Source organism: Trichosurus vulpecula, chromosome 7 (genome assembly GCF_011100635.1).
Source record: "Trichosurus vulpecula isolate mTriVul1 chromosome 7, mTriVul1.pri, whole genome shotgun sequence".
Classification (NCBI taxonomy): Eukaryota; Metazoa; Chordata; class Mammalia; order Diprotodontia; family Phalangeridae; genus Trichosurus; species Trichosurus vulpecula.
In genome coordinates this window covers 154,995,293-155,011,013 of record NC_050579.1, presented here as the reverse complement: position 1 = coordinate 155,011,013, position 15,721 = coordinate 154,995,293, and the positions used below count along the sequence as shown (strand labels likewise).

Genomic DNA, 15,721 nt, shown 5'->3' with positions numbered 1-15,721 from the left:
CAAACTGTTTCAGTATCTTTGCCATGAAAACCCCAAATGGGGTCACAAAGAATTGGACATGACTAACTAAACGCCAACAACCATTATAAAACATCCATTGTGCTGATTATCTAGATAGCATTTGGAAATTTTCAGGCACATTTCATAATTCAGTATTGGAATGGTACATGCTTATGTATTGTTTTAATTTTAATTTTTTGGTCCAGAACTGTGACTTTATCAGTATGGGTACTCCACACAAAGAAAAATTCTCTATAAATACAGTAGCCCAAGGTACTAGGAAATACAGAGGCAAGAATGAAATAGCCCTTTTCTTCAATGTCCTTATGAATACCTATTCATAGTGATAAGGTTAAAAAGAATGAAATAAGGAGGCACACAGCAAATGACACTGAATGCGGTGATGTTATACATTACAGTTATGCATGTGTTTAGATCATGATTTAAAAAAAAAAAAGCATTATCATATTACCTGGGTTTTTCGGGTGCATCAGAAGGATTACTGCAAAATGGTTCTTGGTAAGTAGTTTCTGCAAGGTCATGATCTAATAAAGTTGCCATAATTTCTTCCCGACTTGGTGGAGACATAAGTGGTTTCAGAATATGAGCAGTTCGAGGTATGAAACTACCATTTTTGGATTGTGAAGGAGAGCTGGTGGATCTCGGTGAACTATCTGGAGTTGGTGTTAGCATCTCATTATTTCTTGAAACATAGAGTTCTAAGTCTTCTGACACTGCGTCTATAAGTTCACCATCTGGAGATGACAATATTGCAGTAAAAGAAGTATTGATGGAATCAAGAGACTGTCCTGTGTCAAAAGAAGCCTCTTTTTTAGTGTGGCTTTGAATCCAGTCTGAATCGCTTGGCTGTGGAAGGCTAAGAAACACTTCTTTGCTTACCGAATTCCTACTCAAAATGGATTTCTCATTTACACAGTCACCCGGCTGCTGGACACAGAAGGAATCCATTATTGAATTAGATCGAGATGGTAAGGGGTGTAAACTGTTTTTCCACTGATTATGCCTATGATTCTCATTGTTTTCTATAGGTGGCTTATCAAAAAGTTCAGGACTTAAAGCACCAGATCTAATCCATGAGGCTGGGTCTGCTGAATGATGCTTGTTTTCATCACAATTCTGATTATCATGACTTAAAAACTCATTTTCAGTGGTTTGCGCAGGAAAAAGATCTTGAACTGCATCACTTAGAAACTTCTGTGGCAAGTTCTGATCAGCTGGGACAAACTGACTTCCTGAATAGAAACTGCAAAATCCAGTTTGCCCTATGGTATTAATATCAAAATTATAATTATGTTCTGGTGACAAGCTATCTTCTAATGAATAACAACTTTCAAAACCCGGATCTGAAAAGAAGACGGGACTATCATCAGAAACTGAATGGTCTATTTGACTTGTGTTCTGTAAATTCAGAGAGTCTAATTTTAAAAGTTTTGGGATTTTTTCTTTAGGTTTTGTAGTTCTTGGAGTTCGAGGTTTTCTTGGAGATGTTACTGATCGTGATCTTTTGACTGCTTTATTTGGCTCAAGAGAAGAAACACTCCTGTTCAATTGAGGTTTACTTGATAATGGGTCTTGCATAACATGTGCATTTTGTGCTTTCTGCTGTCTTTTTTGGAGTAGTTCTTTCAGAACTGCTAATCCAGACTGTCCTTCCCCAAATGCAGCTGCTGATACATTTCGATTTTTACACTGAGAAAGTGCCTTGGTTTGTGAAATTGCTTCTGACAGTGATCGCTGCTTTATTCTTTCAGGTTTGAAACCGGACATATCTAAAATAAATCCCCTCTGTTTTTGCTCCCATGCTATTTGTTTTATTGGACTTCTCAAGGAAGTTACAAAGCAGCTGTTAGGCAACTGAAGAGATCCATGGTTTTCTTCAGAGGTTATGTTTATAGGGGAATAAGGGTCACTGTGCTTTGATGGTTCTGGCAAGCAAGCAATGTGCTGTTGACTATCTTTGCAATGCAAAAAATCAGGGGCATGTAGCTGATCTGATTTTATTAAATCTAGAGAGCTATGATGTTCATTTAATTTTCCCACAGATGACAAAATTTTTTTGTGCGTATTTGCATTTTCTTCTGTCTTTGTAGACATCATACCCAAAGATAACTGTGTATTCTGTGTTACCTGAGACAAATGGTTAGAAAGGTCAAATATATTACTTTGAATCAAGGCTGACTCCTTTATACTAAAAACAGCATTTTGATTGTGGGACCTTTGAGCATTAATCTTTGATAATTCCTTTCCACGACCTATAGGTGTAGAAACTACTGATGAACATAAATCATCTTGTGGAGAAGAAAATGTTTGCAAATCTATGGATTTCTTATTTTCTAAAGAGGAAGGAAAGCAGCCTGGTGACTTCTGTTGTACATTAACTATCGAGGGTAGTGGAGTTGAGAGGGGATGTATGGTAGTAGGGCCAGGCACAGATACATCTTTTTGCTTATGAAGTGACTGGGAACCTCCAAAGTTGTTTGAGATCTCAGAGAGATCCTGGTGTTTTAGTACAAACTTAACTTCAGCACTAGTTTGTGTGTTTATTTTTTCATCTTTAAATGTTATGTGCTTTCTTGGGGTGCTGCCTTTTTCACTTGTTTTTTGTTTCTGCTTTGCTCTAGGTTTCTTCCTTCCATCCTCCCCTGGCTTACGAGTTTGAGTTCGTTTATTCCTTTTCTTAGTAACTACAGAGGGATTAACAAGCTTTGTTTTTGATCTCTTAACCTGAGCTTTTGTTCGACTATTTTTTCCCATACCAGAATTAATAGCTTTGCTGTTATATACGTTAGGACCCTTAAAAAGCAATGCTTCTTTGTCCGAAGCAGCTATGATTTCTTCAGCTCTCGGATCTGTGGGAGACCAGCAGCGAGGTGGAGAAGAATTCACGGGACTTGTGCTTCTCTCAGAAAGAAAACCAAGTTTAGACATAACATCACTATAATTCAAGTCACAGTCTTCAGTTTCAGCATTATAAGATGGTGAGGGAGGAGAAAGAATAGTATGTGACCGTTTTTTCCTAAAAGACAACGTTCTTTTGATATTTTTATTATTTGTCTTCTGCTGTTTTCCAGTTTTTTTCTTTGCTGACTTATGTTTTGCTTTCCTTCTATGACTTTTCTTTGGTGTTAATGGATAAATGGGGTATTTGGTTGCAGGGGAGTCAGGAACTTTTGGCCAGAAATCCTTCAAAGGTGCAAGCTTTTTATACAGGTCCATTTTTTCCTCTGTAAGTATTACCTGTTTCTCTTTAGAATCTATTTTTCCTAACTTAACTAGCATATTTTTTCTCCCTCTAAATCTATTAATAATGATATACTTAATAATGACAGGTGGCAGTTTTTTAGATATTTTCCTCCGCTTTCGAGATTTTAGAGTTCCATCTAAGCTTTCACCAATCTCCATGGACTGAGGTAGGCTAATTTTTGAGTTGTGTGTGACAAAGCTTGACTCACTATCTTCAGTCTCATAATTGACTTTACGTTTGGCTCTAAGCGTGTATTTATTTCCAAAGAGTCCAAAAGACTGCTCAGATTCCAGAGTTCCATCTCCAAAGTGACAGTCAATACAACTATCAGCAGGTGTTTTGTTTTCAAAAGCTTCACGAGCAACTCTAATTACATCACTGGAGAGCACCTCATCTTTCTCAGAATTAGTACTACAAGAGCTACCTTGCATATAACAACTTTCCTTTGTGGACCCAGTATCACTGATACTGGTAGTATTCTCCTGATGATCGATAAGTTTCTTTTTATTTAGCTTTAACCGGGACTGTTTGTTGCCAGGTTGCAGTTTATATGTAACAGGGGATAGTTTTTGTGGCCTACTAAGACAATTAGAAAGAACAACACTTGGAAAAAACATATAATGTGCTGCTTGCTGGCTGAGGCTTGGTTTTTCAGTCTTATGTTCTTGAAATTCTTCATACCTAATTTTAAGTTTATTGATTCCACCTTCATCATTGGCACTTTCTACAGAATGCACCATAGTTCTACTCTCCCCTGAGCAAGAAACTAATTCACAATTTTCAGTTAATGATGAAGGAAAAAAATTATTTAGAGCTGTGCTGCTACATTTCTCAGTTCCTTCAGAGGATAGCTTATTTTTTGATGGACTCAAATCAGAAAAGTTGAAGTTTTTCCCCAAGGTACTTTCATTAATGTGGCGACTCATATGCATAAAAGAAGCATCTTTTTCTATCTTTCTAATGCTAGTATACTTTCTACTTGGTATCTGTCTATTCAAAGATGAAATATCTTCTTCATAGTCAAATATACTACTTTCACAGGAAGAAACTGCAAAGATTTCTTTCTTGCTAGTTTCTTTATGAGAGTTTTCAGAATGGGCAGTACTGCTTAAAGATCCCGGGTACTTCATGGAATAAGTGCTTTCATTTGTAAGAGAATGGACTGTGTGGTCAGATCCTGTCTCTATGTTGTTTGGCTGTGAAAGGTCTTCTATTAAATCCTCCTTATTCAAAACATGGGAAGAAAGGGCACTTGTGTGTTTACATGGAAAGGTAATTTTAGCAGAAGATGGGGGTTCTAATGTAGCAGCATCTTTGTGAAAGATGGAGGTCTTCACTGACATTTTGCTTGTTGCAATAAGAGAGGAGTGAGTTCGGGAACTTTCGTTGTCCAATGGATTGTCTGTAACAAAAAATAAATTATTTATTTTAAATTGTCCCTCTTTCTAAAGATCTACTTTAAAATACTTTTTCACATCAAGATACAATTATGATGAAAGGAACCACACAAAAGAAAACACTAACAATTACAACTCACATCAACAATAATCCACTGTTAGGAAAAATTGAAGATCAGAAATTATTACAACATGTGTGAGAAGACAACACACCTCCAATATTTCACTTACACCTAGAGTTATATTTTCTTCTCTTTTCTTATCAAAGGCAGTATGGCATAGTGGACAAAAGGCTTAGCCTCAGAAACAGCAAGACCTAGGTTCCAGTCTTGCCTCTAGTCACTGAGCTTTTCAGGGCTTCTAGGAAGCTCTGCAACATGTAGTTACAGAAGAAGAGTTGCTAATCTGCATTTGTGGAAGGAGTCAGTCTTCTTGTCTATATTGATGAAATCAGAGGAACAGAACCGCTCTTTCTTCCCTAATGATATTTTACACTTACATAGCCTATGAGATTCAAATGGTAAATTTTATTTTATGATTTTCTCCTAATTACTTTGTTTTTGTTGTGCAGTTGTTCAGTTGTACCCGACTCTTTGTGAGCCTGATTGGGATTTTCTTGGCAAAGACATTGGAGTAGTTTGCCATTTCCTTCTCCAGAAGATTAAGGCAAACAAAGATTAAGTGACTTGCCTAGGATCAGACAGCTAGTGAGTGTCTGAGGTTGGATTTGAACTCAGGTCTTCCTGACTCGAGACCCAACACTCTATCCACTGAACCACCTAGCTGCCTCCTATTAACCTAATTACAACAACAACAGATAATTCCCCACAAAGGTCAGCTTCTCAATGTGCAGCATTCTCCTACCTATACCCTCTCAAACGTGTGAATATGCTCAGAAAATGTGAACTAATTTTAATATTAGGAAGGTGAACCTACTAAAGAATTATCACTTAAACCTTACCCAGGGACAAGAGTAAATTATTTTTATTATTTATTCTTTATGCTCATTGTTCTTCATTGACCACTTAAACAAGATGCTTACATGCTACTGGGTAGACAACAGGAACATATAAATATACAAAATGAATATAAGGTAATTAGGGGGAGAGGGCAGAGTAGTGGGGAAAGGGGTCAGAAAGGCAGGGCTTGACCTGAGTTTTGAAAGAAACAGGATTCTATAAGGGCTAAGTGAGGAAGCAGTGCATTCCAGGCATGGGGGAAAGCTGGTGCAGAGGGACACAATTAAAAGCAAGCTGTGTTAAATCCTATCATCCTAATTTTTTTCACCCTAAAATGTAGGGAAAAAAAGGAAAAATATTTCTTTTTCCCCATGAAACATAAAATCAATTTAGTCCTAATACAAATTTGCCTCTTTGCATTATTATTTCAAATGGAAAAGAAATTTTTAGATGCTCTGTAAACCAGGTGGTTTTTTTGGGAAGGGAATGATGAGTAGGCTATTTTTTTCTTGTTTCCTCTCTAACCTACATCACCATAGGATCAGATACCTAGAGTTGGAAGGGATCTCAGAGGTCATCTAGTCAAGTTTCAGATTATTTCTTGGGGGATGTGTGGGGGCTATTTACATGGTTGCAGTCATTTTGTATACTATTTTTCTGGCCTAATTTATTCCGCACCATTTCATACAAGTTTTCCCATGCTTCTTTGAATTCTTCGGGGTTTCTTATGGCACAGTTATATTCCATTATATCAATGTACCAAAATTAGTTTAGCCATTCCCAATCGATGATCATTTAACTTCATTTTTGGTTCTCTGCTACTCTCAGCTCCTATAGAAAATGCTGCTTTGCATATTTTGGGACTTTTCTTTCTGTCTTTGAACTTTTTGGGGTGGCATTAGGATGTCATTTAATTCAACCTCCTCACTTTACAGATGAAGAAAGTGAAGGCAAAGGAGGTTGAGTAATTTGCCCAAGGTCAAATAATTAAAGAAAGGATTTGAACCCATGTTCTCTGACTCTAGAGCCAGGGGTCTTTCCACTGTACCAAGTTGAAAGTACATAAAGTCTAGGAAACATAATTAATGCCTCTGAAAATTATAAACATTTTAGAAATAAAGTGTCAGGTATTTAATCTCTTCCAAAGGAAATCTATTCAGGAGATAGAAGAAATGTATACAATACAATCTGGACCCTTAAAAAATCATACAAAAACCTGGTGTCTTAGTGCTATATTCCAAGTTTTTTTTCTTAAAGTCAGCAAACTTTAAAAATAGCTTTGTTCACTTACCACTATTTTCATCTGCTGTTCCATCTAACTGAGGTATAGAAAGATTAGCCAGAAGCAAATTGTTACCACTCCATTCCATTTCTTCCTCTGAAGAAGAATCTTCCTCTTCAGTTGAACTTCTATGGATGTTTCTGCATGGTAATCTAGAGAAGATTAGATTTATTCATCGGTATGAACACAAGAAAAAAAAATTTACATTTTAGACTTACAGAAAATAATTTACCATACTTGAAGCTAGGGTACTGCAATTCAATAAAAAAGTGTGAAAATTTTAATTGCTAAAACAAATAAGGATACCTTCCATGAATTTCTTTTGCTTTACTTGCATGTCTATCATAATCACCTTAAATCAGCTCTAATAAAATATACACTAGTGTTTTCTGAAAGCAAAATACAAACTGAGAAGACAAATTTTTAAAAGTATTTTATTTTCTCTCCAATTACATGTAAAAATAATTTTTAACATTCTTTTCCAAGTTTTGAGTTTTATATTCTATCCTTCTTTCCTTCACCTCCCCCATCCCTGATACAGTAAGAAATCTGTGATAGTTTTTACATATGCAACCATGTAAAATATATTACCACATAGTTATTTTGTGGAAGAAAACTTGAATCAAAAATAAAAAATGAAAAATAATATACTTCGGTCTCTATTCAGATGCTATCATGGAGGTGAATAGCATTTTTCAGATGATAAACCTTTTTAACAATTATATTTTAACAGCTATCCATCTTAGGAGTACTGATTCTTCACCATAACAGAAAAAAACATAATTCACTACAGCAGAAATACAGTAGCCTATAAATACTTATCAGGGTGCTGTCAAATGTTTTAATCAAAGGTGGAGTTGCATTATCTGTATATGGTAGAGCAAACTACATTTGCCTATACCAATAATTCTCAAATTGTGGGTCATATATGTGAATGTCATCATGGGAGAGTTCTAAGGGAATAACAGCTGAAAAGTTCATCTGGTATAAGTTTAATTCAATCCAATGCTCTTACCTATCAAAATATTTTTTTTTAATCCTGATTCTGTATCCAATTTGATATCCCTCTCTCCATCATCTTCAACTTTGATAAACACACTATCTATGCCTTTATAAAATCACTGATGCCTTTTGTGTTTAGACTACAGGAATTTCAATATTCCCCCTACTGCCCCATGGAGGACCCCAAACTCTCCAATGTTACAAAGGCATTTAAGCAAAAATGCCACTATACAGTATGCAATGATCTGTCCTAAAAGTCCTCTGCTTCTCTTTTGTATGTGGGGTGAGGGGTTGGGTTGGTAGGAAGGCAGGGAACAAGTAGGGAGGGGTAGAAAGGGAAAAAGATTTCCTTTCTTATCTCCTCTCTGGTAGCTTTACTGGTTTTTCAGTTATTCATGGCTTAACTTTCCTTTAGTGATCTTTTCATTTATAATGTAGTCGTATATAGGAATATAGGCCTAAAGCTAGAAAAGACTTCATCTAGTTCAACTCCCTCATTTTAAAGATAAAGATAAGAAAAATAAGGCCTATGGAAGCAAAGGGACTTTCTCAAGGCCACATACCTGGCAAATAATAGAGATGGGATTTGAACCTTGGTCCTCTAATAAAAGATTCCGTGTTCTTTCTGCACGCAAGTACACACACACACACACACACACACACACACTCCTATTTATTTTGCTCTATATCAGCTGATAAAAATCTTCCCAGGTTTCTTTGAATTCCTCATATTACCATTTCTTACTGTAGAACAGTATTCAACAACTATTACATTTGTATACTAGAGTTTTTCAGTCATCACCCAATGTATAGGGACCTATTTGTTTATAGTTCTTTGCTACCACAAAGAGTATCACACTAGGAATATTTTGGTACATATTGGACCTTTGTTTCTGACTCTGAGTTCCTTAGGGTATATAGCCAATAAGGGGATTGCTGAGTCAAAGGGTATGGATGCACAGTTAAACAACTTCTCTTGCATAATTCCAAACTGAAATCTAGACTAGCTCTACCATTTCAAATGGGTCGCAAAACAATACATTGGCATGCTTATCTTCCCATAGCTCCTCTAGCAATAAATGATTACATCTTTTGTCATCTTGGCCAATTTGCAATGGCAAACAAGAGGTGAAACCACAGAGAGATTTAATTTGTACTTTGCTCATTATTAGTAATAGGTCATTTACAGCTTGCTAGTCTTACTCTGAAAACTTCATATGCTTTGACCTCTTATCTGTTGGTGAATGGCTCTTGGTGTTATATTTTTATGTCAATTCCCTACATATATTGATTACCAGATTTTATTGATGAATGCTGCCTTCTAAGCTGACAATCAATCATTAATGAAACTCTTTGGAAACATTCAAACAATTTTGAATCCATCTAATAATACTAATATATAATCACAAATTCTTCCATCTTTTCCACAAAAATAACATGAAAGACTTTTAAGAAATAATTTGCAAAAATCTTGGTAAACCATATCCACAGTATTCCCCTTGTTTACTAGTTTAGTAAGCCTGTCAAAAAAGAAAATGAGGTTAGTTTGGCTCAACCTGTTCTTGATGAATCCATATTGGCTCTCTGTAATCATCACTTAGAGACTCATTACCAATCTCTTTAATAATAAGTAGTAAGCTTTGCCATGAAATCAATGGTTGGCTCCATTCTCTCCCTTTGTTGGAAAATCAGGCTATTTCTCCTTCTCCAACTGTGTTGTACTTCTGTTCTCGATCACTCAAATCTCTCCCCACTAATCTAGCTTCTACATAGGAGGATAACAAAGTGATTTTCCTCAAGCACAGATCTGACCATGTGACTTCCCTACTTAGTCAACTCCAGAGATATCACATTCTTTCTAGGATTAAATATAAATTTCTGTTTGTTACTTTTTAAAGTTCTTCACAACCTGGCTCTGTCTTCACAACCAACTCTGGCTCATTAAACATTATACTTCTCTACTAATACTCAGGTGAAAACACACCCATCATTTTCTTTTGGTACACAAAAATGTAGTTTGTTTGGGCTGAGTGAGGACTTGAACTCTTCAAGATAATCAAATGTTCTTTTATTCTCTTCTCATTTTGGCTGTTATTTCCTTATCAGCCCTCGCCCTACTGGCTCCATCCTTTCTAGTCCAAAGATTATTTTCCTTAGCAGAAAAAAAGGGAACCAAAATAACAATGGAGCAGGAGTGTCTTCTTGGCCGATCTTCCTTTTTACTGTTCTCTTTCTGTTGTCCTTAGCTGTCACCTTGAGGCTCAGCTCATTTTGAACTTCAACGCACCTGCCTATTCCTCCAAGAATGTGCCCTGCTTCTGTAGCTGTCCTCTGCAGCTGTCCTCGCTTTTATCTTCCGTGCCATTCTTTTCTCAAACTAAGCAGGTTGGTAAGTTTATAGTTTACCCACATCAGTCTCTTAGGACAACTACATTTCTTCCTCCTCACTTTTGCTTCTTTATAACTTCATTCCTGAGAGGTTCCTGTCCCTTTTTGGATGCTGTCTTCCATGGAATTTTAGTCCTTGGGATTCTACCTATTCGTCCTCTGAGCCCTTTGAAACCCACCCCCCAAATTCATAGCGCACATCGACTGCTCTTGGCTTTCCACTCCTTAACGACCACCCCTAAGTAATAGTAGTCACTTTCTCCACAAGGTTACTAACATTCCTTCTTTGTTGGTAAAAATAAAATTTCACCTTGTTGGTTCTTCTACCTTTCGTCGGATGAAATCGTTATTGAGCCAAATAACAAATAGGTGATCTACTTCTGGCAGAAAGACATCAAGTGTTTCAATAGATGTCTAACTAAACTCTTCCCTCAGTACTATGCCGCGACGCCAAGTCAAGATAAGGATCTTTTTCTGAAACTCCTCTTCCATGTTCCATCAAGGTGGTCTGCAGTGTATACTCTGCTGACAACATTGCTTCTATTTCTAATCCCACTGATCATTAACCAACTCTCTCCATCGTGCTTCCCTTCTCTAGTTCTATAATTTCTTCACATGAATGTGTACATCTTTTTATAAATCATACAATATTCTCTTGTACTCCCTTATCTCTATTTTTACCTGAGTTGTTTCTCTTGAATAAGGTATGTCTTTCCAGGTCCATTATCTAATCATGAGTCTTTTCTCGAATATCAGTGATACCTATGAGGTCAAATTTCCCTCCTGTTTTAAGATCTTTATTTCATCTTGCTACTAGTCATACTTTGTGCATTTGTGTATAGATATAAACTGAAACCAAAGTTATCAATGACTTCTTAATTGCCAAATACATCTTTTCTCAATTCTCATCCTTCTGGAAATCTCTGCACCATTTGACACTTTTAACTATGCCTCCTTCTCTTGTGGATTTTCTACTTCTCTTACTGTTCCCTCTCAGTCTCCTTTGCTGTCTCATCATCCACAGCACACTCCCTAACTGTGAATATACCTCAGAGCCCTAGTGTAGGCCTTCTCTTCTTTCTCTATATGACTTCTGACAATATGCTCTTGTGACCTCAAGCTCTCCCGAGAGTTTAATCATCACCTCTATGGTAATAACTCCCAGATTGATATATCTAGCCCTCGTCTCTCTCCTGAGATCCAGTGTCATATCACCAGCTGTCTACTTGACCTTTCAAACCGTATGTTCCGTAGGCATTTCAAACTTAATAGGCCCCCAAAAGAATATACTACCTTTCTTCCAAAATTCACCCCCCTCCCTAACTTCGCTACTTCCTTCAAGGGCATCTCCATTCTTCCAGGTCCCCATATGTGTAACCTCAGTATCATCACTGATACTTCATTCTCTCTTACCCTATATTTCCAGACAACTGCCAACTCTTGCCTTCCTCTTCATGGTAACTCTCAAATCTATCTCCCGACACAGTTACCACCCTGATTCAGGCTCCCATCACCTCTTGTCTGGACTACTGCCATAGCTTCCTAATTAGTCTCCCTGACTCAAATCTCTCTCCACTCACCTAGCTTCTACATAGGAGGATACCAAAGTGATTTTCCTAAAGCTCAGATCTGACCATGTGACTTCCCAGTTCAATCAACTCCAGTATTATTTCTAGGATTAAATATAGATTCCTGTTTGGTACTTTTTAAAGTTCTTTACAACCTGGTTCTGTCCTAGCTTTCCAGGATCATTAAACATTATAACACTTCACAAATATTACGGTCCAACCAAATTAGTCTTCTTACTGTTCCTCATAAAGACTGCTCCACTTTCTTTCTTCCTCCATGCCTTTGCATTGGCCCCATGCCTGGAATGTACAGCCTCCTCACCTCTGGCTCTTAGAATCCCTATATATCTATGATGTAATGAAAAAAAAATAGTCTATTTCAGCCTCCCAATCAATTTAGTTATCACCTCTAGGGCTTTAGCTGGCTGTAGAAACCTCAAGCAGCCAGATTTGACATGGCTATCACAAAAGCTAATACAGTCTTAGGCTGTATTAATGGTATAATGCTCAAAACAAAGGAAGTAGTAGTTTCATTATACTTTGCGCTGGTCTCATCATATATAGGATAGTGTACTTAGCTCAGAGAGCTAATTTTTGGTTGCCTCATTTTTGTTGGGGCATTGGCAGTCTGGATTACACGTAAGAAAGAGTACTTAGAATTGTTCTAGAAAGCATATAAGAAATAACTGAAAAAATAAAACAAAACAAAACTAGGGATAGTTAGCATGAAAAAGAGAAGATTTTGGAGGGGAATGACTTTTTTGGGGATCAAATTATTTTTATATAGCTAAAATGAGCAGAACTAGGTGATCAACAATATGAATATGAGTCAAGGAACACCATAGTCTCTGAAGAATTAAAATTAAGGGTCACCCAAGGGACAACTGAAAGTCACATGTTGGGTGTACACGGATTGTACCAAGTTATCAATCTAGAATTGAATAAGAGAAGTGGTGTAAAGGATGTTATCAGAGAGATATATGCCTTGTAATGTGGACAGAGGAAGAGATAACTGATGCACAGCTCACATACTCCTTCAGGTGGAATTTATGCAAAAGAGATCTTGGCTTAATAAGGAAGAACTTCTTAACAGCTAAGAAGTAGCATGGCACAGTGACAAAGAGCTGGCCTTGGGGCCAGGATGACCTGCGTTCAATTCCTGCCTCCAACACATACTGACTATCTGACACTGGGCAAGTCACTTAACCTTTTAGTGCTCTAGGCAACTCTCTAAGAATATAAATTGCTGGGAAAATGCTAGCTTGCATTGGTAGAGGAAATTCCTCATTAGGAGCATCCTCTGCCCATGAAATCACAGGGATAGACACTATCCATAGCCTTCTTAACAATTACAAGTTGCCTGAAAATGGAATGGTGTGCCTTGTGACTTCATAGACCTCCAGTAGGTTGAACTTAGAATGTCAATAGTCTGTTTATAGGGAAATGATCAAATACTATGATAGGCAAACATGTTAAATACATGCAGGGGAAACAGGAATGTTTTGAAAACTCAACCAACTTTCACTCCAACTCCCTAATAACAAGAATATGCAGAAAAAAATAAACATAAAAATAATTTTTTTGGAGGGGTGCCTAACTGATTGCTTAATCAGAGTGTTCACCACAACTTATCTAGTTGTTATGGAGAGTTTTATGGTTTTAATGCCAGCTCAACATTATCTTCATTTACTCTATTTGAGCAGGAGACCCCACATACATAAAATACTGTTTTCTAATTTTATCCCTTTATCACTTGATTGGCATTGTGTTATACTGTTCACAGACTTAGTTCCCTGACCTTTGAAAATGTAATTTTACCTACTTCTGAGAGAATTGGTCTCTGATTTCCTGGTAAATCTGACAACCTCCTATTGAGTATCACAATGCCCTTTTTTTGAAAACCTCCTGAATCACTAAAATTAAAAAGCAATACTAGCAGGATTCTAATGTTTATTTGTTTTTAATAAATTAAAAATCTGCCTATGAATTGTGAAAATTTCTGCCTCATCCCAATCTGTTTTTGAATGTAGGTAAACCCTGATGATTTACTTAACATCCATCAAAACCCATGGGCTCTTAAGTAATACAATTTCTGTACACATTTGCAAATGATGCACTTTTAAAAAAAAATCACATTCCAGTTTCTTTCCAATACCTGACAATGGCAGGTATAATGAAAGAAGCACAATCAGATTTATATAATAAAGGTTAGGAAAATGCCAAAGTGTAGTAGAATATGAGGTTCATGCTGGGGGACTGGGTGTTGAGAGAAAAAAATAGCAAGAAAGGTAGGAAAAAACCACAGAAGAGGAAGAAAAAGCAAACAAACTGAGAACATATAAGAGAAAGTAGATTACAAAACCCACAGCATGGCAGGAACTGAAGAGAACACTAAAACAACCAATCTATTAGATAAACTGATTATATGACATAGCCAAAAAATTTCTAGACTGATAGTTTCTTCACTTTTAAAACAGTGGTTTTGGACAGTCTCTGCTGTCTTCATATTTATATGCCATGGAAGAATAATAATAGCTAAATTTCTACAGCAATTAAAACTTGCAAAACACTTCCAATGCTACCTCATTGGACCTTCATAATAATCTGAGAGGTAGATGAATGAGATATATGTACTAGACCAACAACATATGCCTGACACTCACGGAGAGTGAAGGTCATATGGAAGAGGGAAATTGTTCAGAAAGAGGTCTGAAGAAAGACAGGGCATATTAGAGTCACTGGAAGAAACAATTTGTGGTCAAAGAAAATAATTCTGAGAAAACAGAAAGTTAATGCATAATGTGACTGAAATAACTAAAAAGAAAATTACCTTTTTTCAGCACTATGCTCTTCAGTATGGCTGTCCCACCTTTGGGACATCAGGAAACTAAGCTCCATTTCTTCTTTTTCTATTTGTGGTTCATTTTCTTCATCATCACTGTTCTGGGGATTTCTAGAGCTTCCAAAGGAAGGATGTGAAGATGAAATGCCGTGTCTTTTCCCCTGATATCCATCACTCTCCAAACCAGCCAGAAGATGCACCAAAGACTCATCAGGACTGCTGTCCACTACAAAATAAAAAATAAGTTAATCTGCATTATAATAGTTTTTATTTTCCATACACAGTTCTACATTTTGAAACTTTAGCATACTTAGAACTACAAATACGTATATATAAAAGGTTTATCTTTGAAAAATATGTGGGAACTATGAATGAAGTTGAAAGAGGTTAAAAGGAGAAGGCCAATGGTTTTCAAAACACACAGTCATTTATTTAGGAAATATTGCTTAAAATGCCATCAATGGAGGTGACCATTTTGCTCAGAAGCAGTTTTAAATTTCATACTCTAAGGGTCATTCAACGTCTCAGCACTGAGACGAATGAAGAACCCTCTGAGGCTTTTGGGCAATTGGTAATCAATTCATTAGACTAGCAAAAAATTAATAAATTGATGGACAGTGGTTTCTTTTGGTAACCAAAGACAAAACCATGGAGATACCTGAATGCTTAAGTACCTTTGGAAAAAGAGGTGCCCTTGACAAATGAAAATCAACCCTGATTGGTGAACAATTAATGTGACAGTGGGCATATTAATGAGGAGGTAGGCCAAAAGTCTTCAGCTCCTCCTGCTGAGAAATGGACTTGATCATGAAACTCAGCTGCCTCCAGAAATCTGGACAAAGGAATCTATCTCTACCCAGACCACTCTGGTTGGTTTTCTCTTTTATAAGCTGGGTCACCCTAAATTCTAATAAAGTGTTCAAAGGACAGAGGCTCATTTCCTAAGGGCAAAAATTCACCTAGATTAGATTCTGTTTGTAAGGTCTAGATGGGTGAGGTCCTGCCCAAAATCACAGAG

At 36.8% G+C, this 15,721-nt stretch overlaps 1 protein-coding gene across 2 annotated transcripts in view; it reads right to left on the bottom strand.

Annotated features, from left to right (window-relative positions):
• REV3L (REV3 like, DNA directed polymerase zeta catalytic subunit) overlaps positions 1-15,721 on the bottom strand; it is a 273,850-nt gene that overhangs the window by 107,680 nt on the left and 150,449 nt on the right. For both annotated transcript variants that reach the window (XM_036766365.1, XM_036766364.1), the window contains exons 11-13: positions 14,692-14,929; positions 6,913-7,055; positions 473-4,667 (exon numbers count right to left, since the gene is read on the bottom strand). In XM_036766365.1, the coding sequence (XP_036622260.1) occupies positions 473-4,667; positions 6,913-7,055; positions 14,692-14,929 (4,576 nt within the window). The remainder of the gene's footprint in view (positions 1-472; positions 4,668-6,912; positions 7,056-14,691; positions 14,930-15,721) is intronic.